This window comes from Brachycentrus maculatus, unplaced genomic scaffold (genome assembly GCF_059751285.1).
Source record: "Brachycentrus maculatus isolate JH-2025_06_01 unplaced genomic scaffold, ASM5975128v1 h1tg000198l, whole genome shotgun sequence".
NCBI classification, from domain to species: Eukaryota; Metazoa; Arthropoda; class Insecta; order Trichoptera; family Brachycentridae; genus Brachycentrus; species Brachycentrus maculatus.
The window spans coordinates 1-27,987 of record NW_028280949.1 but is presented as its reverse complement, the minus strand read 5'-3'; the positions used below and the strand labels follow the sequence as shown (position 1 = coordinate 27,987).

The 27,987-nt window shown below is 33.5% G+C and overlaps 1 protein-coding gene across 1 annotated transcript; it reads left to right on the top strand.

The window, feature by feature from the left end:
• The first annotated feature begins 58 nt into the window (after positions 1 to 58).
• LOC148307509 (ATP-dependent RNA helicase DHX30-like) lies at positions 59 to 27,690 on the top strand. Its single transcript, XM_088263322.1, has 17 exons — positions 59 to 236; positions 427 to 536; positions 4,184 to 4,530; positions 5,142 to 5,194; positions 7,273 to 7,480; positions 8,861 to 9,081; positions 11,275 to 11,373; positions 12,129 to 12,173; positions 12,461 to 12,605; positions 14,305 to 14,515; positions 16,135 to 16,254; positions 17,275 to 17,429; positions 19,889 to 20,013; positions 22,487 to 22,664; positions 25,400 to 25,563; positions 25,892 to 26,045; positions 27,464 to 27,690. The coding sequence occupies exons 1-17, from the start codon at positions 125 to 127 to the stop codon at positions 27,660 to 27,662; spliced, it is 2,646 nt and encodes an 881-aa protein (XP_088119448.1). The 5' UTR covers positions 59 to 124; the 3' UTR covers positions 27,663 to 27,690.
• Positions 27,691 to 27,987: the final 297 nt, after the last annotated feature.

The window sequence follows — 27,987 nt, the reverse complement described above, 5'->3', positions numbered from 1 at the left end:
GCTAGGTACCTACCTATTTTTTTCTTTAAATTATTCTGTTGTTTGTGGTCCGTTTCATTTAGTTAGTCTGTGGCCCATTTTTTGACAGGAGCTCAGTTTGAAAATATAGGTTAGTTTTATTAAAATGTTATCTTATTACCGAATATTACACCAAAATACGCATATAAAAAAGTCTTGCGTAGTAATACAGCAAAATATCGACGCATCGCGAAAGTTCTGCGGAGTAACCAATCAAGGTACCATACTTAATTATTATATGATGAAATTTTAACCTCAAAATATCTCCGAAATGTGTTTCTTAGTATTTATACAAAGCGAGGAAAATATTCTCCAAATTAAATTTATTTCCGTGTGTTTGTAAAATTAAATTTATTAGTTTGGATATTTCATATTAATATTCCGTGTTTTATGTGTATTTGTTTTTAGTTTGTGTTTCTACAAGATACTTTCTTGGGGGGTGTAAAAGAAAGGTAGAGAATATGAGTTACTGCAGATGGACGACTTCCAAACAAATTCTTCAAAATCTCCAGTCCATAGTAAATATTACCTTTTATTTAATTTCTTTATAAGTTCTTTTGATTGCCAATTCTAAGACATTTTAAAAATTAAGTTGTTTGCAATAACGATTATATATTAGTATAAATAACGATTGATAGGTGAATGTTACACGTGTGTAAAGTGATCACTTAAACCAGCCTATGACGGTCGTAAGCCCTGTAAATGCCTAGACTTCCATATAGACTTTCATCTATGTTGAGATGTCAAAAAATAATTTAATTTATAAAAGTTAACGTTACCGCAATAATGTATTTAAAAATAATAATAAAAGTAATTTTAAGCTTAATTCCAAGATACTCATCAATACGATAGTTCAGAATTATAACTAACTAATTAAAGGAGTGTGTGGCAAAATGATGTATGGTAGATGTTCAAATGGTAATATAAGGAAACAATGCAAGGCTGTAATAAACATTACCAATAAAATTAAGAAAGGTTTGTTGAGAAGGTTTTGGGCATGTGAATCGAATGAGTGAAGAAAGGTAAGTAAAACAAATTTATGAGAAACAATTTTTTTTATTGGAAATAGGAGCAGAGGAAGACCGAGGATAACTTGGCATGATCAGATTTGTCCATTATGTACTTGGACAAATCTGATCATGCCAAGTTGAGATGTAAAAAATTAACAAAAACATAACTCCTAATTGGAGATTATCCAGATTTGTGAATAAGTATTTGGACACCCCAAAATGTTGTAAATATTTAAAGGCTTATTTTTTTTATTTACACATAGATACATGTGTATATTTTATTGCATGAAAAAAAAAATCATGAAATTTTTTAAGGAACCCACTTTTCAAATGAAATTTTCAAAATATGAATTTTTTATTCTCAGTATTATTAATATTGATCGCAATTACTTTGTAGTTAGTTATTTTTACTTTCATATTTGTTTTGCAAAACTGTTAGTAATATTAGTATATAACCACTCACCGATATTTTTTGTCTACCAGTTTCGAGACGTACCCGTCTCTTCGTCAGGACAATCACTACAACAGCATGCAAACAAGTGTGTGAATAGTGCTATGGTAGTGACGTGTAGTATTGTTTGCATGCTGTTGCAGTGGTTGTCCTGATAAAGAGACGGGTATGTCTCGAAACCGGTAGACAAAAAAATATCCGTAAGTGGTTATATACTAATATTACTAACATTTTTGTAAAAAAATATAAAAGTAAAAATAACTAACCTCAAAGTAAATGCTTTAAATATTAATCATATTGAGAATAATTTACATTTTTTTGATATGTCAACGTAGGTGAAGAAGAATATGGAAGTCTAGGCATTTACTGGGGTTACGACTGTCATGGCTTTTCCAGGCGGCACACGGTGCGTTATATTGGCAATCTAGCGGAACTTTATTATTTTTTTCGATGGCTTATATTTTGAAAAAAATATTTTATTCCAATAGAAAACAAACCATTTTACAAAACTGTTTAATTATTTTTAAATTAAGTCATTCCGAAAAATACATAATCGTATCGGAAACCCGAGCTTCAGCGCGCCGTTGGAGGTGAGCGGTTTTAAACGAATGCGCATCAGTCGCTTGAGTCATCATATTATAAATTTGTGTTATGTATGTGTAATATTTGTTTATATTTTTATAGTATTAATTTATCAAGGTATACTGTACGTGTTTTTATTTGAGTAAATATTATTTCATTAGCCTGCAAAGTCTTGTTGAACTTATAGCTCGTAAATATAAATTATAATTGGTTTATTCCAATTATAACTAGGCTTTTAGTATGCCATACCCTAAAATACCGTACTATGACAGTATTTTTATAAAAGCTTAACTTATATTCTTATTAGCATATATAATAACTTTTTGCTTAATTTGCCATACCCATACATTTTTTTCTCAATTTCAGAATGACTACGTAAATTTCTCGTCAGGCTATTTTTGACATATGGGTCGTAGATTCGAAACGCGTGAGAGTTGAACCCATAATTGCATATATTTTGGAGCAATTTCATATACTTTCAGTATTATTTAAGATTTTGACTAGTTTTAAAACAAAAATCAGAAGTGTTTGTCAAAAAATTGGGCAAAAGTGGAATAAATCGGGTAGATCTCGAAAACAATTCTTGAGTTCAAATTCTTTATAGGTTATTCAAGGAAACCTTATGTTTTCTAATATTTTTACTCAAGTTCTATCAAGTACTTTGAAAAGTAGCTCAATTTGTAAGCCTTGTAGGCCTTGAAAGGTTTTTGAATCGTGTGCATCGAAGGTCAAAAAACGAAAAATACAAAATCATGTTAAATTAACAACCCAACAAGAGTTGTCCTTGGCCACAGTTATCAAACTGAGAAAAACTGGAAAAAGAGATTCTGCCGCCTTCATCAGAGAGTTATCTTCTGCCTTCCTAACAAAAAAAAAATATTTCAATAAAAAATAAGCCGAATTATCTGCGGATTAAGCACTACCTATAAAATAATCTAAAAACCCATCAGTATGATATCATAAGGCAACAAATGATAGATATAAATAGGAAACAATATCCACCTTACTAAGCGAAAGAATCTGTGAAATTCTCCAGCAATCACCATCAACGAAATTTCAGCTGAAATTCCGCTTTAGTCACTTAACGATCATACTGGGGCGCGATTATCCAAGGTTCAAGAAGAAGTGCTTGAAACTCTTTGTTACTCGAAAAACATTAGTTAAAATAAAGTTCTAAAGTGGGTCTGTCATGGTGCCGACAAAATAGGTACCGACAAAATTTTCAGAAGACCATCATACAGACAAAAAATTGTTTAGTATTACTATGATGTCAATACAAATATGTATACTTATAGTGGAACTGTTAAACACAACAAAAAATATATTTGGCAAAATCGTGCACCATTGTCGACTAGATATTGGCACCCCATTTAATTGGTTTTTATTAAAGAAACGGTGAACACAATGACTACAGAAGTTGATGAAAGAAAAAAATTTGGATGAAATTACGACACTTTCTCCAACAAAAATACTTGTGAATGAAATAAAAATGCACATGAAGCTTACGATGAATTTTGTATGATAGACGGTAAAGTATCCGATGCCATGAGATCATGTTTATCTATTCAAACAGAACTTAAAATATGAGTTTAATGAATCAGAAGAATATTTAAATAATAGTGATTCTGAATAAAACATAACTTGAATATTCTCCATTTTCAAATAATTCCTGGCCTCATATACGAATATATACCTTTCTTTTGCAAACATTGGTGATGACGTTTTATGCATATATGCATCTACAACAAATATTTAAATAATATTAATATCTGCCAAAACATTTAAGTGTAATACAAACACATTTAACTGTGACCTCTTTTCATAAAGCATGAAAGTTGATTTAATACCCATTTTATCATATCTTTCTAGAAATACTATAAGATAAATACAAAATGTTCACTCAATCATGTATTTTATAAGTGATAGTATCCAAAAACCTACTAAAACCGGTATATTTTAAGCGTAATAATAAAGTACCCCTAGATTGCCAAAATAACGCACTGTGCGGCACTCCAGACCTAATTACAAATATTATTAATGTTTTTGCAAAAAAAAACATAAAACAAAAATTGTGTATTTAGTTTTATCTGCAATCTGTATGCTAAGTATTTCTACTTTCCAGTGCTCTCATCACGGTGTTTCGCAGTCCAGAATTTATTCTCACGCAGCGAAAACTACAAATTTGGAAACCAGATCTTTATTGAGGGGATGCGATCATCGTCTGTTTATCGGAACTGTGCACAAAAGACGAGGATTGTTGGATAACATTCCGTCGTCATTTTTTATCGATTCGCGCTTCCTTCACAACTTCAGGCCGACCAGAGAGAAGACTGATAAGAAGAGAGGAACTCGAGAAATTGAAGAGGACGATCCGTTTTCTATAGATCCCAATGATTTTGGAACGTACAAACAAATACAAAAATATGTCACTCCGGAAAAACATTTTAAGACGTATGATGAATCAACAGAGTGAGTTGTTTATATTCCATATCGCTCACTCCTTTTCAACAACGTCATATATCAAAAAAAAAAATTTCAGGAGTTAAAGTTTCAAAATAATACAATGTATTAAAAATAAATATCAAGCCACTTATTGAACTTTTTACTGTGCAAAAAATCTTTTTAGGTAAAACCTGAATGATTTTTCTGCATTTGAAAAATATTTATTATATTTAAAAAAAATAATTAAACGATACTTTTTCTTTAAAATGCAAAAACAACACTTTCTGCCCTGTAGCGGGTATATATTAAGTTATAAATATTCCGCTTTTGCTGTGATATAGTACATTTTCTGGGCATTCCGAAAACATGCACAACTGAAAATTGTCAATTTTTTATTTATGACGTTGTCGAAAGGAGTGAGCGATATGTAAAAAATATATAGAAATAAGAGTGATTTCTTTTTTCATCTTCAGCCCTTTGTTTTTACAATAAAATAATAAGTTTAAAATATAACATAAGCAGGTCTGTTTAATAAACTCTGCGCTGAAGTGTATTTACCTAGTGAAATTTTCTATTTTTAATATCTATATATGTGTGTGTATTTTATATCTGTATTTATAAATGTATATTTTTTGTAGGGAAAATAATTTGGAGAATTTATCAGCAGAATCAAGTGAATTATCTCGCATACGTAAGAAACAAATTTATTATTAATTTATTTTTTCATTAAATTTTTTACGGTGCCATAAGCACATATCGCTCACTCCTTTCAAGAACGTCTTAAATCAAAAAACTTGATTTTTCAGGAGAACGTTTTTAAAGTTTAAAAATATAATACGATGTATTAAAAATAAATATCAAGCAACTTATTGAAATTTTTACTGTGCAACAGATCTTTTTAGGTAAAACCTTAAGGTTTTTTCTCCATTTGAAAAATATTTAGTATTTAAAAAAATAAATTAAACAATACCTTTTCTTCAAAATGCAAAAACAACATTTTCTGCCCTGTAGCGGGTAAATATTAAGTTAAAAATATGCCTCTTTTGCTAGGATATACATTTACTGCTAGGATATACATTTGCTAAGATGTACATTTTCTGGGCATTCTGAAAACATGCACAACTGAAAATTGACGATTTTTGATTTATGACATTCTTGAAAGGAGTGAGCGATATGATAAACCTTCCTTAGCATTAAATCTATTACTCATTTTAAACCGTTAGAGTGCTGAGAATCAATATATCCACTCTGGTATACTTTGCCGAAACCGTGACCCGTTGATATACCAACAATGTCAATGACACCCATGTATTTTGGCGGTCGAGCTGGGAAGTTGTGTCATACTGTACGCGTTTCTAAAGTTCCAATTTTTAAATAATATTCACAAATTTAAGTAATTTTGATTGAAAAATAGAATTATATTATCCACTGACACTTCGTGATGGAATCGCATTTTTAATATATTATTAGATTAAAACCAATATTTTTAGCTTTTCCACTTTATTTTTAATTTCATACAATACTTAAATTCACTCAAATTAAATTAATTTCTCAACAAAATTATATCAAATCATGGTTATCAACTCCTGCCTTGTTTTATATAAAACATAACAATTTGTATAGCCTCCCACCAGTCTGATGATGTCGGTAACGACGAAACCCGGTCGCTGGTCAAATAAAAATAAAGTGGAAAAGCTAAAAATATTGGTTTTAATCTATGAAAAATAGAAGGACATTTTTGTGTAAAAGTCTATTATTTCACGCCCTTACAATGTCAGATTCGTACAATCATCCAATGTTGAAAGTGATTGTCACCAAAATGTTTAGTGTTAGCGAATGTGGCAATGAAATTAAAATGTTTAGCAATCGGAGGATTGAACTCAAATGAAATGCGAATGAAAAATTTATGTTTTTTCTCAAATTTAATTTATTTTTGATCACATATTAGCATGTTTACTATACTTCTACCCCCTATCTCCACCAATACCAGAAAGAAATACTAAAATTGGTTAATATTTGAGGAAAATGTTTTTCGCTTTTGTAGACACCTAATAAAAAGGACCATTTTCACAAAAAAATACTTTATATGTACATAGTAATTTTAGCATATGTATTAGAAAAAATCTCAGCACTGAAACGGTTAAAGAAAATATGTGTACTTAAAATTTGTTTGCCTCTGTAGTGTCAACATGCTCAGCTACCATTTTAGAGGTCCCGGGTTCGATTCCCAGGGGGGATCAAATAAATATAAGTGATTTCTTCACTCTAATATTTATTCAATATTACCCTGGACTGGTGCCAGAAGCAGAGGGCTGATCACCTTTCCTTCATGTGTGAACGATCAAGATAACACTGTGTTTATATTATGGGTTCTAGTTGAACACCTACTTAAATTAACAGAAGGGAAGCAAGATGAAAGCGGATTACTTTTAACACAGATTTATTCAGTTCTAAAAAATGACAGTCAAGAAATATTTAAGAATAATCGCGTGATTCTAATGTAAGCGCAGTTGGAGGAGGACGTGTCGATCACTGGACGAGCGGTAGCGGAGTGTCTCGCCCTGGTTTTTGTTCGGCCCGAGCTCGGCTTCGTTTTGCATTTCTTGTTTGCGTGTTCGATTATGCTCGTTTGTTCGATTATGTTGTGGGTTGCCACAATATGATACAGTGCCCTATGCACCATCGGGTGCGGATAAGGGTTAGAAGAAAAAAAAATTGTTGATTTTTCTCCTTTGAATTCCCACTTCTAGTTAATAATTTTTTTTACAGAACAGGAAAAATTATCTACACTGTTTCCTACTCCCCGGGTTACTTTGAACAATTTGAAGGACATGCTGAATAAGAAGTTCTTTGAAATATCTCACAAGCAGGCGCCCGGACTACACAAGGGGAAGAGTCCCAAGAATAAACCTATCAGTATTGGACCGTGGACTTGCACCTATTCTCTTCAGTGGCCGACCACCATGACCATCACAGCGTAAATATGGCTTATTATTATATTATTTTTTGACATCTCATCAAAGATGAAGAAGAACATGGAAGTCTGGGCATTTACGGGGCTGACGACCGTCATAGGCTGGTTTAAGTGATCACCTTACACACGTGTAACATTCACCAATTCTACCCATTATTGACAACCACACTACTCAAATTCTTGGAAGTTCTATTTATATGAACCAATTTAGAAACCTTGTTCTTGAATCACTAGAACTTCACTAGAGACATCTATTGGTGAGATGTAAAGAAGCTTTTACTAAGCAGAAACTCTTATATTAGTATGTGAGGTCCGAATCCTGGATTATTATTTTTTTTATTTTATTTATTATTATAATCACACACATGAGAAACGGCAGAAAATATCATTTTTGTTTTTATTATTAAGCTTATAATTTGACCAGATAATTTTTTTACAACATTTTGAGTATGTCCAAATACTTGTATTGAACATGTATTTGGACACACTCAAAATGTTATTTATTATTATTATTCAAAAAAACAAACCTCAAAATATTCTGTATATATTTTTTTAACAAACATAATTAATTCCAGAATCTTACTCGATGCGATTTCTTACAAGAATGTGCGACAAAACGATGTATGATAGATGTTCGAATAGTGAAATAAGGAAGGAATGCAAAGCTGAGATAACCATTATCGATAAAATTAAGAAAGGTGCCTTGAGATGGTTTGGACATGTGGAACGAATGAGTGAGGAAAGAACGGTAAAACAAATTTATGAGGCGTATGTTATTGGAAAAAGGAGCAGAGGAAGACCGAGAAAAACTTGGCACGATCAAGTATGCCAAATAAAGTGATCAGGTTAGGAGTCGAAACAATCGGCGGGTATATGTAAGGAGATGCATGAATGTGGAAGAGGCGAAGAATGTTTGCAAGTACAGAGTGGTGTGGCGTTCTATTCTCTCTGCCTACCCTTGCGGAGAAGCGGCGTGATGGTTAGTTAGTTGGTTAGTTTAGAATCTTACTGGCTAAGCAAAACATGTGTCAAGCAAACATTTTTTGTTTTGACTGGTGCAGAAGTCCCGGCTCAAAGAGATTGATACATAATATAAAAAAGAAAATTCAAATAATTCCTTCTTTTCTGACTTTGAAATGAGGCCGGCGCAGAAGGTAAAAATACCCTGCCCGTCTTTAAGCATCAATCAACTGAACGGGTAGAAATACCTTTCCCTTTCTTAGTGTGTTAACATTTGTGTAGTAAAAGTGAAAATGGTCGACCACAATGTAATATATATATATTATATTGTGTATATTTATTTATTTATTTTCATTATACATGTATTTATTTGTTTTTTACTAAAGATTTTGTTACACAGTATATTCAAATAATAAATTGCAGGAAGGGACATACGAAACAGCAAGCTGCGACAAAGGCGTCTCTCCAAGTGATTCATATGTTGTATTCGAATAAGCATATTGACAAAGATGGCCATCCCATTTACAACAAAGAGTACATTGATGGACTGAAACGAGAGCTGAATAAACCGCTAGAGATCAACATAGACGCAGTCGAAGAGGAAAAAATCAAACACCTTTTGCGCGCGTACAATAACAAAATAGGTAAATACTGTGCTGATTCATAAATCAGTTGCGTTATGTAGAAGAAATTGCATGAATTTTTTAGTATTTTTTAATAATTTAGTATAATTAAGTCACATCCTAAAAATAACACTTATTTTAGTGTATGTATTTTGAAGTTCATCACCACATCATCCAACATAGTTTACTAGTTTACTACTCTTACTCGAAGGAACTACCGAGTTAAACTACTAAGTTCATCATCATATCACACAACATTTTCGGTTAGATCATTTGAAGAGCAGAGTTTACTACTCTTACTAGAAGGAACTACCGAGTTAAACTACTAAGTTCATCATCACATCACACAATATTTTCGGGCAGATCATTTGAAGAGCAGAGTTTACTACTCTTACTAGAAGGAACTACCGAGTCAAACTACTAAGTTCATCATCACATCACACAACATTTTCGGTTAGATCATTTGAAGAGTAGAGTTTACTACTCTTACTAGAAGGAACTACCGAGACAAACTACTAAGTTCATCATCACATCACACAACATTTTCGGTTAGATCATTTGAAGAGTATAGTTTACTACTCTTACTAGAAAGAACTACTGAATTAAACTACTAAGTTCATCATCACATCACACAACATTTTCTGTTAGATCATTTGAAGAATAGAGTTTACTAGTCTTACTAGAAGGAACTACCGAGTCAAATTACTAAATTCATCATCACATCACACAACATTTTCGGTTAGATCAATTGAAGAGTAGAGTTTACTACTCTTACTAGAAGGAACTACCGAGTCAAACTACTAAGTTCATCATCACATCACACAACATTTTCGGTTAGATTATTTGAAGAGCAGAGTTTACCAGGAGAAACTACAGAGATTAATCAAGGCTTTCAAGCAACTTATTTGAGATGCAATTACTCAATGCCGAAGGAACTAAAATGCTTAGTTTAAATTGAGGTCATTTCTTAAGTATAATTTCAATATATAACAAAAAAGTGGGACATACTTTTCTTGTATGCTCCGTCTGTCTGCCTCCGTAGTGTAATGGTCAGCACGCTCGGCTACCGTTCTGTAGGTCCCGGGTTCGATTCCCAGGGGGGTTCAAATAAATATAAGTGATTTTCCACTGTAATATTTATTCAATATTACCCTGGACTGGTACCTGAGGCGGAGGGCTGATCACCTTTCCTTCATGTGTTAAAACGATCAACATAACACTGCGTTATATGACGCAGTGCCCTATGCACCATTTGGGTGCGGATAAGGGTTTTATTACTATTATTATATGCTTTTTGAAATATATATATGTATTGAGATTTTTATGCGTATGAGAAATATTAAATAATTTTTTGAGTGTGTCCAAATACTTGTTTACAAATCTGAATTTCTCCAACTAGGAGTTATTTTTAATACATCTCAACATAGAAACAGAAGAATATGGAAGTCTGGATATTTATAGGGCTTATGACCTCTCATAAGTGATCACTTTATACCCAGGCGAATTCAAACATGAAGCGAAATGTTGCATTCACTATTCTACTCAAAATGTTGTAAATAAATTATCTGGTCAAATTATAAGCTTAATAATAAAAATGAAAATGGTATTTTCTGGCGTTTCTCATGTGTGTGATTATAATCCAGGATTCGGATCTCACATACTAATATAAGAGTTTCTGCTTAATAAAAAAGCTTCTTTACATCTCACCAATAGATGTCTCTATTGAAGTTCTAGTGATTCAATAACAAGGTTTCTAAATTGATTCATATATATGGAACTTCCAAGAATTTGAATAGTGTGGTTGTCAATAATGAGTACAATTGGTGAATGTTACACGTGTGTAAAGTGATCACTTAAACCAGCCTATGACGGTCGTCAGCCCCGTAAATGCCCAGACTTCCATATTCTTCTTCATCTTTGATGAGATGTCAAAAAATAATATTCTACCCATGATTGACAACCACACTTTTGAAAAATTTGAAACTTATAGATATATCATAAATCTCATGTCACTTCATGTTTGCATTCGCGGGAACATCTGTGGTTGATTAGAGAAAGCTTTTATTTAGTAGAGACTCTTTTATTTAAATGTATGCAAGATCCTAATTGGATTATTTTACATACGGGGAAATGCCCGAAAACATGATTTACAATTATTCAATTCAGCTTTGTAAAATCTTGAGTATTTTTATGCAGTGATTATGTTTTTTTTAGTTCCTCTTTTGGATGAGGCACGGAATAGACTGCAAAAAGCTCAATCCATAATACCTGCAATGCCGGCTGATCTTTCTATCAATGAATTAGATGAAGAAGGTATTTTAATTCCTTTATTTGTATGGTTTACTATTTTTTAAATTATAATATAAGTGTGTTTATTATGTAATGATGTTTTATTTGAGTACTTTTATATGTTCTTCACCAATAGCAGAAAGAAATACTAAAATCGGTCAATATTTGAAAATAATTTTGTTGATTCTGTACACACTTTTCAATACATTAAAAGGACCAATTTTGAGAAAAAACCCTTTAGCATTTTTAACATATATCGCTCACTCCTTTCAAGAACGTCATAAATCAAAAATAGTCAATTTTCAGTTGTCAATGTTTTCGGAATGCCCAGAAAATGTACTATATCCCAGCAAAAGAGGTATATTTTTAACTTATTGTTTACCTACTACGGGGCAGAAAGTGTTGTTTTTGCATTTAAAAAAAAATATGTTTTTTAATTATTTTTTTAAATTTACTTTTCAAATGTAGAAAAAAACCTTCAGGTTTTACCTAAAAAGATTTGTTGCACAGTAAAAGGTTTGATATTTATTTTTAATAAGTGGCTTGATATTTATTTTTAATTCATTTTAACATATTCTTTAACTTTAAAAACGATCTCCTGAAAAATCAAGTTTTTTGATTTATGACGTTGAAAGGAGTGAGCGATATAAGAAAAAAATCTCACCACTAAAACAGTTAATGTTATCAGCCTGCTTTTTTTATCAAAATTAAAAGGTCCCAAAGTACTGATTTGTTTTTATTTTATATTATGATTTTTAATAATTTTTTTTGTATTGAAGGTGAAGTCATTTCCGAATCATCAAATGTCCATAATCTCAGTCTAGGTAAGTGAATTTTTTTAAAAATTAAAAACACATTATTTACATTCTTTGCCGTGTTTAGTTTATCTGAGGAAAATAAAAATGAAAACAAATGTGGGTTGAGATGGTTTGGCCATGTAAAACGAATGAGTGAAGAATGCTAGTAAAATAAATTTAAACTTAAAATGTCAAAGAGCCGAATGCGGCTCCCAAGCCACACTTTGCCAACCTATGCCTAGTTGAAAGTATTTTTTTAAGAGAGGGTTTTACTATAGACTACATCTTGTAACTTGTTTGTTTTTTGCTTTTAGCTTCTCAAATGGAGTTTCGGGATACGATATTCTCTGTGCCCGTGGAACAGAAGAATGCAACTGTTATGAAGCACAGAAGCCAAATGTTGCTGGACCGATTTATGCTAGCTCAAGCGGAAACACCTCTCCCCATCACCAAATTCAAGTATGATCCTTATTTTAACCCACCCAGACTGAAGTGGGGGCCTTGAAATCTCCGTAAAGCAATGTTTCACTATTTTCGATAACTTGATAATCATTCAAGTAATTTGATCTGTATTTTTTATTAAAACAGTGAAACCTCTATCTATCGTCATTAAAGGGACCTATTAAAATAAACTCTGAATGCGGGAAAACAATGAATGCGGGATTAAGAGGTCAATACGCAAATAGATACGACCGAGTAAAAATACCGTCCTCCCAATCTGCATAACCATTCGTAGGCTAAAATTCTAAGAAGAATACATGTTTCAGATGCAAATGTATTTACATATTTATAAAAAAAATACAAACCTGAATAGAATTTTAAAAAATACTTTAATTTTTTAACTGTTTTATTTTCGTAAGTCAATAGTATATTTTCGGCTTTGCGAATATGTAGTATTTTTTCAGCATCGATTATTGAATGTGCCATGTAGAAAGTTTTCTTTCAAAGAGTGTGCACGCTTCTGGAAATGCAGGTACAGGCAGCGGCTCCTTTTCATCAATATCGACCTCTCCTGCTATCGGTTACACAAGCTTTCGATAGTTTCTATCACATACGTTGCCGTTGAATGCGAGAAAATTGGAAATAATGTAAAAAACATACAAAATGTATCAAAAATGCAGCTTAATCCGAACGATAAATGCGGTAAATGGTGATAGAGAAATGATCGATGCGGTTTAGTTTAGTATGAAATTAAGTCGCGATAGAAGAAATAAACGACACATCCGGGAAAACGATTATTCGAGGAATGATAGATAGAGGTTTCACTGTACTTTGAAATACTTTGGCATTTTGTGCTGCCATCTGTGGTTGAACACTAAAACCACACTTCAGATAATTTATGTGTTTTTTTTAACAATAAAATATTTTTTTTTAATTCATGTGTTACTTAGTAAATACCGCTATTTCTTAAAATCTACTGTGACACGTCGGCTGTCCAAACTTAAAACACATTAAGGGACATTTTTTTTGACAAACGTTTTTTTTTTGCATTTTTGGATTAAGAAGATTCTACTTAGTCCAAAAATGCAAAAAACGTTTGTCAAAAAAAATGTCCCTTACTGTGTTTTGAGTTTGGACAGCCGACGTGTTTCGATGCATTCCACATCATTTTCAAACACCGTATATTTTAAGAAATAGTGGTATTTACTAAGTAAAACTTAAATAAAAAATGGATAGATTTTACCTCAAAGTGACTGCCGAATCAATTAATGAAATTAATAAAATACAACTTAGTAGATTAAAAAAATCAGTGTGTGATTTAACATTTAATACATAAACTGTTACAATACCCTATTAATGTGATGATATTTTCTATTTTATTTATTTTTATTTATTTAATATAGTTACATTTTTAAGTACAACATAATACTTTTTCTAAACATCTATACAAAGGCAAACTTTTAGTTTTAGATTCGCTGTGCCTCTCCAAAAATGAGACTGAGCTCTTGTGCTTGGAGAGGGACTTACACTCATGGTATAATAGTCTTTTTTTATATATTTTTTCAAGATTTATATGTAATGGATATAAATTTTTTTCTTAAGTATTTTTATATTTTCTATTTTTTTTATTTCTTTAGGGAGTTTATTGAAATATTTAAATTTAATAAAATACAACTTAGTAGACTCATAAAATATGGCTTCTATATTCACTATCCAGGGAGAAGATCGTCTCCACGGTGGCCGCCAACCGGGCCGTGGTGATCAGGGGCGCCCCCGGCTGCGGCAAGTCCACGCGGACCCCCTCTTACATCCTGGAGGCGGCCGCCGCGGGGGGCGCGGGCGCCGAGTGCAGCATCCTCGTGTCGCAGCCGCGCCGTGTGGCGGCCCTCGCGCTCACCGAGAGGGTGGCCAGCGAGAGGGGGGAACAGGTAAGGAGACAAACAGTTTTAACCTTATAATTTATATTTGAACCACTAACTTTGTGATTTTCCATTTTTTAATTGAAATGTAACTTTGTTTTAAAATCACCGTAAATATTTTATTATAACTTAATTATAAAGTCTACTGGTTTCCAAGCTAACCGCTTCTTTATCAAGACTTTATAATACTTTTAATCTGACTTGATAAAGAAGCGGTTAGCTTGGAAACCGGTAGACATAATTAAGTTGTAATAAAATATTTATAGTGATTTTAAAACAAAGTTACATAAAACACTCTTCTTATCATCCATTGTTTAGTTTGTGTAATACATACTACTTTTATAAACACTTATTCTTGACTATCGTTTTCAGAAAATTACTTCATCATCAGGTCATTAAAATAAAATTATTACAATTTGACATTTGTTTATCGGGTTTGACATTTATGTTTGATTTTGGTCCCGTGGTTTATGTCGCGGACTTTTAGTTCAAAGATTCTCGGTTCGAATCTACTCAACCACAATTTGATACCTATTTCTAATAATGAGCTGCGTAGGCTCACAGAAATGATTTAAATTTAAGTATTTTTGTATATATTAAAAAAACACAAACATTTCTCGTTTTTTTTTTATTAAAATACAGAGAAAAAAGTAATTATAATAGTAGTCACAAATAAGTGTTTATAAAAGTGGTATTACACAAAGTAAACAATGGTAAGGAGTGTGTTATATTACCATACCACTAAGTTAACAATGCTTTTAAAATATAAAAAAAGTATACATTTTTGACATCTCAATATAGATGAAGAAGAATATGGAAGTCTGGGCATTTACAGGACAAGTCAGAATACAATTTACCCGCGCAGTGCTCGGGTTTGTCAAATGCAATACAAACTCCTTGCCAGAGTTACGTAATCTAGGGTTTAGGGGTAGGACAATGTGTTCATACTTATAATTTAAGGGCTTTCAAATCGAAATGAAAAATGTTAATTTAAGTTAATAGAAAATATTACTTACGATATCTGTGGGCTTATTCTATAGTATTCTATTCCAACAATAATATTTTCCCTCGCAGAAATATTTAGAAATATTTAGTTGCCTAAAAAATTCTCCTTACCTATTACATATGTACAAGGATTTATAGCATGTTCAGTTTATTTATCTTAAAAATACAATGAATTCAATATTTTATATCAACCAAGATTTGCCACATAATTTATTTGTCTTATTCGTCTTGTCATATTTTCTAAATAAGACACCACTAAACTTGATAGATCTTTATGCCCTATTGCTTCATAAATTTATGTCAACTGCATACCTTCTTTCGCTAAAAACTTTTCTTCTTTTGCTAGTTTATGATAAAATCCATAGAAATCGTCACGATATAGATGAAGGTTTCACCCAATTTATTATAAAAATTAAACTTTCAGATCAGGCAACCCAGCGATAAGTCGATTTCAACTTTTCTTGCTTTTAACCTTGCTTCTTTATAACCATGGCATAATAATATGAATTCTGTTGTGGTAATACTGCGAAAAGGGTTGCCAGTAATAAAGACTAATATGTAGTACTTAATTGGTTGTGATTAAGTACTTACGGAAAGGTAATTAACTAATGTTCTGTATACAGGTTGGGGAAGTGATTGGTCATCAAGTGAGACTGTCAACAAATATACCGAGGGCGCCGGGAGGTGTGATAGTGTACTGTACTGCCGGAGCTCTGTTGAGGAGACTCGCTTCATCGCCAGAGGTAATAATTAGTCTTTTTTTAAAAAAAAAACCGATAAAGCTGGATCGATTGTTTTAACACGACTAGTTTTGAATACTTCGGTTGTCTTCATCAACAAGTTAATAGTAAAACTAACGGGCAAAAAAATTATTCAGGTATATATATAGAGGTTGATCGGGTAATTTGACTCACATACACTTAAATTTTTGTCCGCCTCCGTAGTGTAATGGTCAGCACACTCGGCTACCGTACTGGAGGTCCCGAGTTCGATTCCCTGGGGGGGGAGTCAAATAAATATAAGTGACTTTTTCACTCTAATATTTATTCAATATCACCCTGGACTGGTACCTGAAGCAGGGGGCTGATCACCTTTCCTTCATGTGTTAACAATCAAGATAACACTGCGTTTATATGATGCAGTGCCCTACGAACCATTGGGGTGTGGATAAGGGTTTAAAGAAAATACATACTTAAATTATTACTCTCTGTTACAAACAAAGGTCAAGTCATGAACAATTTAGAAAATTTAGAAATACATAAAATGTGTATGTTTCCTTTTACAAAAAGTCTCACTCCTTAACTCCCCTCCCTCTATTTGTTACCCTACCAACCTCTATATTTACCTCAATAAATTCTTTACCCGTTAGTTTTACTAATTACCTGTCAACGAAAATAACCATAGTTTTTGAAACTAGTCATGTGTAATGAAATAAAACTCAAAGTGTTTAATTACCATTATCTTCATTCGAACTTGTATTTCTATAGATCAGAGGTTCCCAAACTCTTTTATCTCGTAGACCCCTTGCCTTACCTGATATTGATTTTTATCAAATTCATTAACTTCAAATGTATTTTTGACAGCCGGTATATGTAGTGTTACTCACTTTGAACCACACATGTTAGGTTTTATACATTTATATTTTAAATTCAAATTAAAACATAGACCCCTTGCAAGTTGTCATAGACCCCTGGGGGTCGATATAGACCACTTTGAAAATCACTGCTATAGATCCTTGTTTTATTTTGATTGTCTGATTCCAGTTGCTCGGGTGCTCCCATTTGATTCTGGACGAAGCCCACGAGAGGTCGGCCGATTCTGACGCCGTGATGTCGCTGGCCAAGAGAGCTTTAGTACACAACCCTAAACTTAAGGTCATCATCATGAGCGCTACCATCGACACAGAGCTGTTTAGCAAGTGAGTAGGGGAAGACGGGGTTATACGCAACACTTTCCACATTAACCGGATCCACGCGGCTCGCATAACCGTATGTGTTTTAACAAGACATGCCCCATACGCGGCTGACATAAACGTTTGTGTTTTCACTTTGCTCCAAGTTTCGAACCTCAGTTCAACTTGGAGGGATTTTTTCATGGTGTGGAACTTTGGATAAAATAATACGTCAATCCTCGGCCTTATGACATCTGTTGAAATATCTGAACATCACAAGGATAAATAAAACAACAGATCTCTGATTTTTCTTGCGGTCGGTAATTAGTCCGCGCCATAATCATGCCCTATATCTGTCTCACTCTCGACGCTACGCATCGCCAGTGGGTAAGAGTGACACACGATGCGTGCTTTGATTTATTTATGTTACGATCTAATTTGTTTATATTACGATATATTTCAACAATAATGTGACACACGTGTATTATAGAGTGCCAAAAAGGCACAATGAATCCCATTGAACGTTTTGGTTTAGGAAAATAAATCGTTTCATAACTAAATACATGATAAAAGTAATCATTTAAAAAATGGCGAAATACCGCCGCGCACGGGCGTCTCTTAGGAACAAAGTTAACGCGTTTAAAAGGTTAAGATTTGTCATTTTTATTTCTAAACATAAAAGACATTTTTCACGCAAATAACAAGTAAACATTAAAAAAAAAGTACAAACAGTAAGGCTAGTATTATATGTAATGGGAAAACATATTAATTTCACAGCATCGTGTGTTTTGGCATGTTTATAAGTTTATTATCTTTTGACATCTCATCAAAGATGAAGAAGAATATGGAAGTCTGGGCATTTACGGGGCTGACGACCGTCATAGGCTGGTTTAACTGATCACTTTACACACGTGTAACATTCACCGATTCTACCCATTATTGACAACCACACTACTCAAATTCAAATTAAATGCCCAGACTTCCATATTCTTCTTCATCTTTGATGAGATGTCAAAAGATAATATGAAAGTTAACTCCTGTAATTGGAGATAATCCAGATTTTGTGAACAAGTATTTAGACACACTCGAAATGTTGTTTATAAGTTTATTTTATTTTATTATTTTTTGTCATAAAAAAAGATAAATATTTGTGTTTTATTATTTACACAAATATTTCAATTTTATACTATTTCTGTGAGCCTAAGCGGCTCATTATTAGAAAAAGGTATCAAATTGTGGTAGAGTGGGTTCGAACCGAGAAATTCTGATTTAAGAGTCTGCGACACTAACCACAGGACCGCAACCTGACACTTTATTTTTTATTTGGCAGTCACCCAGTGAGAGGATGTTTTTTCCAGCGTTAAGTCATATTTTTATTTACAAACATAATTAATAAAAAATTCATGCATTTAGCTTTATCACTTTAGAAATTATGACCACAGTTCTAGAATTCAATTCAGAAAGAAAGGTGGATACTTGGGTGAGAAGTTGAATTCCTGCCTGTGTAAAGCTATTTAGAAAGTTCTCCTTCTCTGTTATGTGTGGACACTGAAAGAACGTACGGTTTGCATCCCCTATATCTTGTCCACATTCGCAAAATGGTGATGTGACACACTTTATCTTAGAGAGTGTCAGTACAGGCAGCGAGCAGTGCTTAAACTTAATGATATAACATCGAAATGGAAGATCTAGACAAAGATAATTTCTGGTAGCATGGTTTGAGTGGGATTTCAGCTTGAATGTTGGCGTAATATGCCTTACGATGCTGTTTGGATTCTTCCCGATGTTTTTCCCAGATTGATCTTTTTACACATTTTAATGAGGAGATTAAGTCGGCCATCGTAGAGCGGATATCGCTCACTCCTTTCAAGAACGTCATAAATCAAAAAACTTGATTTTTCAGGAGAACGTTTTTAAAGTTTAAAAATATAATACAATGTATTAAACATAAATATAAAGCCACTTATTGAACGTTTTTCTGTACAACAAATCTTTTTAAGTAAGACCTGAAGGTTTTTTCTCCATTTGAAAAATATTTAGTATATTTAAAAAAAATAATTAAACAATACATTTTCTTCAAAATGTAAAAACAACACTTTCTGGCCTGTAGCGGGTAAATATTAAGTTAAAAATATGACGTTTTTGCTGGGATATAGTACATTTTCTGGGCATTCCGAAAACATGCACACCTGAAAATTGTCAAATTTTGATTTATGACGTTCTTGAAAGGAGTGAGCGATATGTGAAATGGGTATGGCCTTCAATTTCTCCAGTAATTCACTGATTTTCTATTTTTTTTTTTAAATTTGAAGCATGCGCCTCCAACATCACATTTCTAAACTGTCATTTTTTCTCCTTTCTGCTTCTTTTATGGTCAATGTTTTAGCAGCATAGAAAAAAATCAATAAATAATTAATAAAAAATGACATGTAGCACCATTGCCTAGATGTGATTTCTTGTATATTCAAGTTATATATTTTTTCCAGGTATTTCGATGGCTGTCCGGTCCTGGATATTCCCGGATTCACATATCCAGTCGAGAGCTATTTCCTGGAAGACTTTGCCAAGGAACTCAATTTGAAGAAGACAGTTGAGATTAATCAACGAGAAGGTATTTTATAAGATACGAGCACCGTCTAAACTCTTAAAGAGACTTTAAGAGATCATACCTCTAAAAGAGTTTATTAAAAAACAACTTTTTTTTTTCTTTCTTTTTTTTTCTTTTTTTTTTTGGTACGACTTTTTAACCTTAGCTACCTTTACTCAACTTGTTTTATAAGATACTCAATCAAATGTACAGCGTTCATTTTGTCTTAGTAATCATAAATTATTTCTTATTAAATTTTTTTTTTACAAAAATATTAGTAATATTAGTATATAACCACTCACTGAGATTTTTTTGTCTACCGGTTTCTAGACGTACCCGTCTCTTTGTCAGGACAATCACTACAACAGCATGCAAACAATACTACATGTCACTACCATAGCACTATTCACACATCTACAACTATACATGCACTAGAGATTCAGAACAAACAACCCTAGTGCATGTTGTTGTTCTGCAACCCCTAGTGCACGTTGGTCCGCGGGTCAACATGCACGGGTACTAAATAAATATTAGAGTAAAAAAAACCCTTTTATTTATTTAACCCGTTAACCGGGCGGTTCGCTGTCCATTTACGCAACTTGTAACGGGCGCAAATACTGATTCACTCCGTGTCTTAAATTCATGTCAAGACATGTATGGATGACTAATACCTTTGTGGTCCCAAAAATATACGTCCCGCCCGTTCCAGGGCGCAACATATATTTCAAGGGCGTAATCATATGTCCTACCCGTACCCCATATTGTTTACGTTTGACGTATTTATGCGTCCCGCCCGGTTAACAGGTTAACCCCCCCTGGGAAACGAATCCGGGACCTCCAGTACAGTAGCCCAGTGTGCTGACCATCACTACGAAGTCAAGACATGTATGGATGACTAATACCTTTGTGGTCCCAAAAATATACGTCCCGCCCGTTCCAGGGCGCAACATATATTTCAAGGGCGTAATCATATGTCCTACCCGTACCCCATATTGTTTACGTTTGACGTATTTATGCGTCCCGCCCGGTTAACAGGTTAACCCCCCCTGGGAAACGAATCCGGGACCTCCAGTACAGTAGCCCAGTGTGCTGACCATCACTACGAAGGCAGCTTTCATACACAGTTCTGATAAATAGACGATGATCACATCCGTTCGATGAAGATCTGGTTTCCAAATTTGAAGTTTTCCCCGCTTGAGAATAAATTCTGGACTACGAAAATAGTTTTTATTTATCTAACCAACTAACTAACTAACCATCACGCCGCTTCACTGCAGGGGTAGGCAGAGAGAATAGAACGCCACACCACTCTGTTTTTGCAAACATTCTTCGCCTCTTCCACGTTCATGCATCTCCTCATACATACCCGCCGATTGTTACGACTCCTAACCTGACCACATTCAAGTATTTGGCATACCTGATCGTGCTATGTTTTTCTCGGTCTTCGTCTGCTCCTTTTCCCAATAACATTCGCCTCATAAATTTGTTTTGCCGTTCTTTCCTCACTCATTCGTTCTTTCCTTACTCATTCATTCTTTATGTCCAAAGCATCTCAACACACCTTTCTTAATTTTATCGATAATGCTTATCTCAGCTTTGCATTCCTTCCTTATTTTACTATTCGAACATCTATCATACATCGTTTTGTCGCACATTCTTCTGAGAGATCGCATGTCGACTGCATTCAGTCTACTTTCATCCTCCTTTTGCCAACTCCATGTTTCACTTCCATACATTAGAGTTGGAACCAGGACTCCGTTGTGTACTGCCAGTTTAGCTTCCGCTGAGGTTTTTATTAGCTATAACTGATTTCAGTGCACCATTCACTCTGTTCCCAGCATTCACTCTCCTTTCTATGTCTTTGAATTTTATTTTATTGACCGGATCCACGCGGCTCGCGTAACCGTATGTGTTTTCACAAAACATGGCCCATACGCGGCTGACATAACCGTATGTGTTTTTACTTTGCTCCAAGTTTCGAACCTCAGTTCAACTTGGAGGGATTTTTTCATGGTGTGGAACTTTGGATAAAATAATACGTCAATCTTTGGTCTTATGACATCTGTTGAAATATCTGACAAATAATTTGTAACATCACAAGGATAAATAAAAGAACAGATCCCTGATTTTTCTTGAGGTCGATAATTAGTCCGCGCCATAATCATGCCCTATATCTGTCTCACTCTCGACGCAACGCATCGCCAGTGGGTAAGAGTGACACACGATGCGTGCTTTTATTTATTTATGTTACGATCTTATTTGTTTTTATTACGATATATTTCAAGAATAATGTGACACACGTATATTATAGAGTGCCAAAAAGGCAGAATGAATCCCATTGAACGTTTTTGTTTAGAAAAATAAATCATTTCTTAACTAAATACATGATAAAAGTAATCATTTAAAAAACGGCGAAATACCGCCGCGCACGGTCGTCTCTCAGGAACAAAGTTAACGCGTCTAAAAGGTTGATCAATATGTATAAACTTGATTTCAGATGGTTTGGCAGCAGTAGACACCAACGAGGTAACCGAGATGATAAAGTGGGTTCATAAGACCAAACCCGAAGGGGCCATACTCTGCTTCCTCCCGGGATGGCAGGAAATCAGGAAGGTCCGGGACAATCTGGAATACCAGAAAATCTCCAGATCACTCATTCTTCCTGTACATTCAAGGTGAAAACAAATAAGTGCATTTCTATAATTTAAAAAAAAAAATTTTTACAAAAATGTTAATAATATTAGTATATAACCAACCACTCACCGAGATTTTTATGTCTACCGGTTTCGAGACGTAAAAGACGAATAAATCATCTATGTGACAAATCTTGGTTGATATAAGATACATATTAAATTCATTGTATTTTTCTGTCTGATTAATCTTTTAAATGCCGGTTGTAGGAGTGTAGCCGTGCACAGCAGGCCGTGAATTTTTAATCAAAATAAATCATTTTTAAAACTTTTGTTTATAACTTAAAAACATTACACCTTGAAAGGATATTTAAATAACTTACCAAATTTATATTCAATGTGCGATGTATTTGCTTCCCTTTACTTAGATAAACATATTTTAATTTTTCAGAAAATGTTAGGGTTGTCACAACTTGTCACATATCGCTCACTCCTTTCAAGAACGTCATGAATCAAAAAACTTGATTTTTCCGGAGAACATTTTTAAAGTTTAAAAATATAATACAATGTATTAAAAATAAATATCAAGCCACTTACTGAACTTTTTACTGTGCAACAAATCTTTTTAGGTAAAACCTGATGGTTTTTTCTCCATTTGAAAAATATTTAGTAAATTAAAAAAAATAATTAAGCAATACCTTTTCCTCAAAATGCAAAAACAACACTTTCTGCCCTGTAGCGGATAAATATTAAGTTAAAAATACAGCTCTTTTGCTGGGATATAGTACATTTTCTGGGCATTCCGGAAACATGCCCAGCTGAAAATTGTCTATTTTTGATTTATGACGTTCTTGAAAGGAGTGAGCGATATGTATTAAGATCGATTGTTTTTTTTTTTTATTGTAAACTAAATTATTATTTTCTTTTGTTCTTGAAAAGAAAATTAAAAGTCTTCTAATGTATGGTATTGTTCGAAACACGTAATTCAAAAACACAGAAAACAAACAGAGCAGAGTTGAAACACGAAAAACACAGTAAAGAAATGTACAAAGAACACAGAAAACACACAAACAAGTTGAAAAATTGATAATTGTTCCCCACAAGTATCAAAAACTAACAAAAATATACACGCGAAAATTGACAACCCTATTTTAGTGACTCTATTGTCTGTCAAACGAAGCTCGTGGGCGGATCTCTGTAAAATCGATAATATCAGAAAACTGTAATTTAATCTGTTTAGTGAAGTACTACAAAATCATCCTAATAGATGTCTCTGTGTGTTCCATATTCTAAATTAATAAAAAAACGGGACATATGTATGATACAGAGGATAAAGACAAGCGAGAAAACTTGCTATTTTTCTATGGCCAGCCTGCTGGGCACGGCCAAGAATGCGAGACATCTCGCTCTTGGCACAGAAGCGGTTAATAGTATTAATCAGTCTTGATAAAGAAGCAGTTAGCTTCGAAACCGGTAGACATTATAATTCAGTTATAATAAAATATTTATAGTTTTTTTAAAACACTATTCGCAATTTATTTATTATTATAATTTATTTTAAAACACTATTCGCAATATTATTAATATTTAAAGCATTTATTTACTTTGTGGTTAGTCATTTTTACTTTTTTTTTTTTACAAAAATGTTAATAATATTAGTATATAACCACTCACCGAGATTTTTATGTCTACCGGTTTTGAGATGTTTGTTTGCATGCTGTGTTAGTGATTGTCCTGATGAAGAGACGGGTACGTCTCGAAACCGGTAGACATAAAAATCTCAGTGAGTGGTTATATACTAATATTATTAACATTTTTGTAAAAAAAATAAACAAGTAAAAATGACTAACTACAAAGTAAATGCTTTAAATATTAATAATATTGAGAGTAACTATAATTTATATTTGAAGCACAAACATTGTGATTTTCCATTTTATAATTAAAATGTAACTTTGTTTTAAAAGCACGATATTTTTTATTTATTATAACTTAATTATAATGTCTACCGATTTCGAAGCTAACCACTTCTTTATCAAGACTGATTAACCTGTCCGGGAGTATGGCCGTACATGTACGGCCATACCAAACTTTTCTCAAAGGAGTTTGGACGTACATGTACGGCCGATACAAAATATGATTTATGACACGATTTATATCAAAACATGTTAAAAACATGATTTATCGATATTTCGATAATTTTGATATAAATCATGTTTACTGGGGTAAATATCTTTGTTTATTCAAGAAAACATGTTGCTTATAGCATCGACTATAATATAAAAGTTTAAAAGTAAAAAAAAAAACAAAAACAAATTCACTCCTCAGATACAGTTTTGTCCGGAGAAACTCACACCCAGACAGGTTAACACTAAAAATAGTATTAATCAGTCTTGATAAAGAAGCGGTTAGCTTCGAAACCGGTAGACATTATAATTCAGTTAAAATAAAAAAAATATAGTTATTAAAAATAAAAGTTACATTTTAATTATATAAGTGCATTTCTTTCTATTCCATTTATATGTAACCTCTATTAATTTATTCCATATTATTTGATAAAAATAAAATAAAAAAAAGCTTACTGTGATTTGAGTTACGGGACCTTTTTTGTTTAAAAAAAAAGCCCCGGTTATTTGTAATATGTATATGATGAAATAAATAAATAATAAAAAAAAACAACAGTGTTATTGTAGCTACCACATTTTTCTAGCCCATGTGTTAGACATTGTTTCTCTTTTGCTTTCGAATTCTCCAACTTATCTTTTTACTTTTTTATTTTTAAGGCTGTCGAATGAAGACCAGCGAAAGATATTCTCCAGACCACCAAGAGGAATGCGAAAAATTATCCTGGCGACTAATATCGCAGAGACTAGTATCACCATAGATGACGTGTCGTATGTTATTGATACGGGAATCCACAAAGAACACAAATTAATGGATAAAAAAGGTAATTTTTTAAAACATTTATTTGTTAAATATGAATACATACATAAATAAATTTATAAAGCGCCATTTTCGAAAAATACTACATCAAAGTCGCTTATACAGATATGGATTATGATATGAAAATGATAATGATAGAAACAAGAAAAATGTTGTCAATCGGCTGAAGGGGGGGAATGTGGAACCTCCATATTATTGCGCCTTCTCAGTTTTCTTGGGCTGGAGCTTGGCCAAGATGTTGGGCAGGATGCCTCCCTGAGCGATGGTAACGCCGCAGAGCGGCTTCTTGAGCTCCCGTCCCGATTATGAAGTAAATTGTTGAATATTTGCAGGCATTTCGTCACTGGATAACAACTGGGTGTCCAAGGCAAGCGTGTCGCAGAGACGCGGGCGTGCGGGCAGGGTGAAGCCGGGCGAAAGCTTCCATCTCTACACCAGGGAAAAGATGGAAACCTTTACGCTGAACGCCATCCCCGAAATACTGAGGTCATTTTTTTTTTTGAGTTCAAGGGATCTTGCATCCCTTATGTCACTGCGACCATATTAGGTCTATTGTGCCTCCCTCTGTATTACAGCTCACTGCCAAGACCTACGTGAGTCATGTACCTCACGACCTGTCTTGGTGGTAGGAGCTTCACCTTCTCGGAGTCCAGTAGAGGTCCTCCAAGGATGTGGCTTCGTTTGTGAGCGAGTGCGTCACAATTGTAGAGAATGTGGATTGGCGTTTCGTTATCCTCCATACAAAATCTGCAAACTGGGGAGTCATGAAGTCCAATTTTTCTGTTTTCTGTATTTATTTATTAATTTCTTCTTCTATTAGTATCATGTCAGGTCCCTCTGGCGTCGACTATCACTTGAGATTGATTATCCTTGTCTTGGGCAGCTCTAAACAGCGCCTCGACGGTCCTGATCCCCGTCCAATCTCGTATATTCCGGAGCCAGGAGATCTGTCTTCTGCCCACACCTTGTCGACCCTCTATTTTGCCTTTTATGATTAGGTGCAATAGCTCGTATTTCTCCCCTCTCAGCACATGCTCCGGATAGGACACCTTCCTTTATTTATTGTTTATTACCTTTATGTCCGCCTCCGTAGTGTAATGGTCGGCACGCTCGGCTACCGTTCTGGAGGTCCCGGGTTTGATTCCCAGGGGGGGTCAAATAAATATAAGTGATTTTTTCACTCTAATATTTATTCAATATTACCCTGGACTGGTACCTGAAGCGGAAGGCTGATCACCTTTCCTTCGTGTGTTAACGATCAAGATAACACTGTGTTTATAATGCAGTGCCCTATGCACCATTGGGGTGCGAAAAAGGGTTTGAATGAATGAATAACCTTTATTATTTATTGGAATATTGACAAAAAATAACAATACAATCGACCTGAGGACCAACATGCACTAGGGTCGACCAAAATCGCATGTGATAAACATTTCATATATTTATTTCATAATATATTACATACATAAGTCATGTATAAATATAATATTACCGATGTGTAATTTCTATTTCTCATTTTGGGACATGGGATTAAGGTTAACAAGACTGGAACACAAATAATAAAGTAACAATAAAGATTTTTTTGAAATAACCAAATCTAATACATGGCAAAATATAAAAACAATAAACAGGTATAATAAATGGGCGTAAGAAACATATTTAAAAGAAATAAATGAGAAAAACACAAGGTAAGAAGCATATTTAAAATAAGCAAATGAGAAAATATAAAAAAAAATTGTAGTTGTAAGTGTTAGAATAGTGCTATGGTGGTGACGGGTAGTATTGTTTGTATGCTGTGGTAGTGATTGTCCTGACGAAGAGACGGGTACGTTTGGAAACTTGTAGACATAAAAATCTCGTAGAATGGTTATATACTAATATTACTAATTTTCTTTATATTTTAGGGTCCCATTAGAGAAAACCGTCATGGATTGCAAGACCTACAGCGTTAACGAGAAGGCAAAAGACTTCCTCGGTCAGTTTCCCGAGCCACCCACTCCTGAAGCCATTGAGATTGCCGTCAATGACCTCATCAGCATGGGTGAGAATATATTTATTTTTATGGTTCATATCAAGTTGATGTTAACCTTTTCTTCCCAGTGAAATGTATTTATTAGAATTAGAACATTCGTTCAAAAATGCCATAACTAGGCGAAAGAATTGTCACAAAATAGATTTTTATGTGTTTTTTAACAATAAAATACAATTTTTAATTAATGTTTTACTTAGTAAATACCACTATTTCTTTAAATCTCTTGTGACACGTGTTTCGATGCATTCCGCATAATTTTCAAACACCGTATGATGCGTAATGCATAGAAATAGTGGTATTTGCTAAGTAAAACATTAATTAAAAATGGATAGATTTTACCACAAAGTGACTGCCGAATCAATCAATGAAAATAAAATACAACTTAGTAGACTCAAA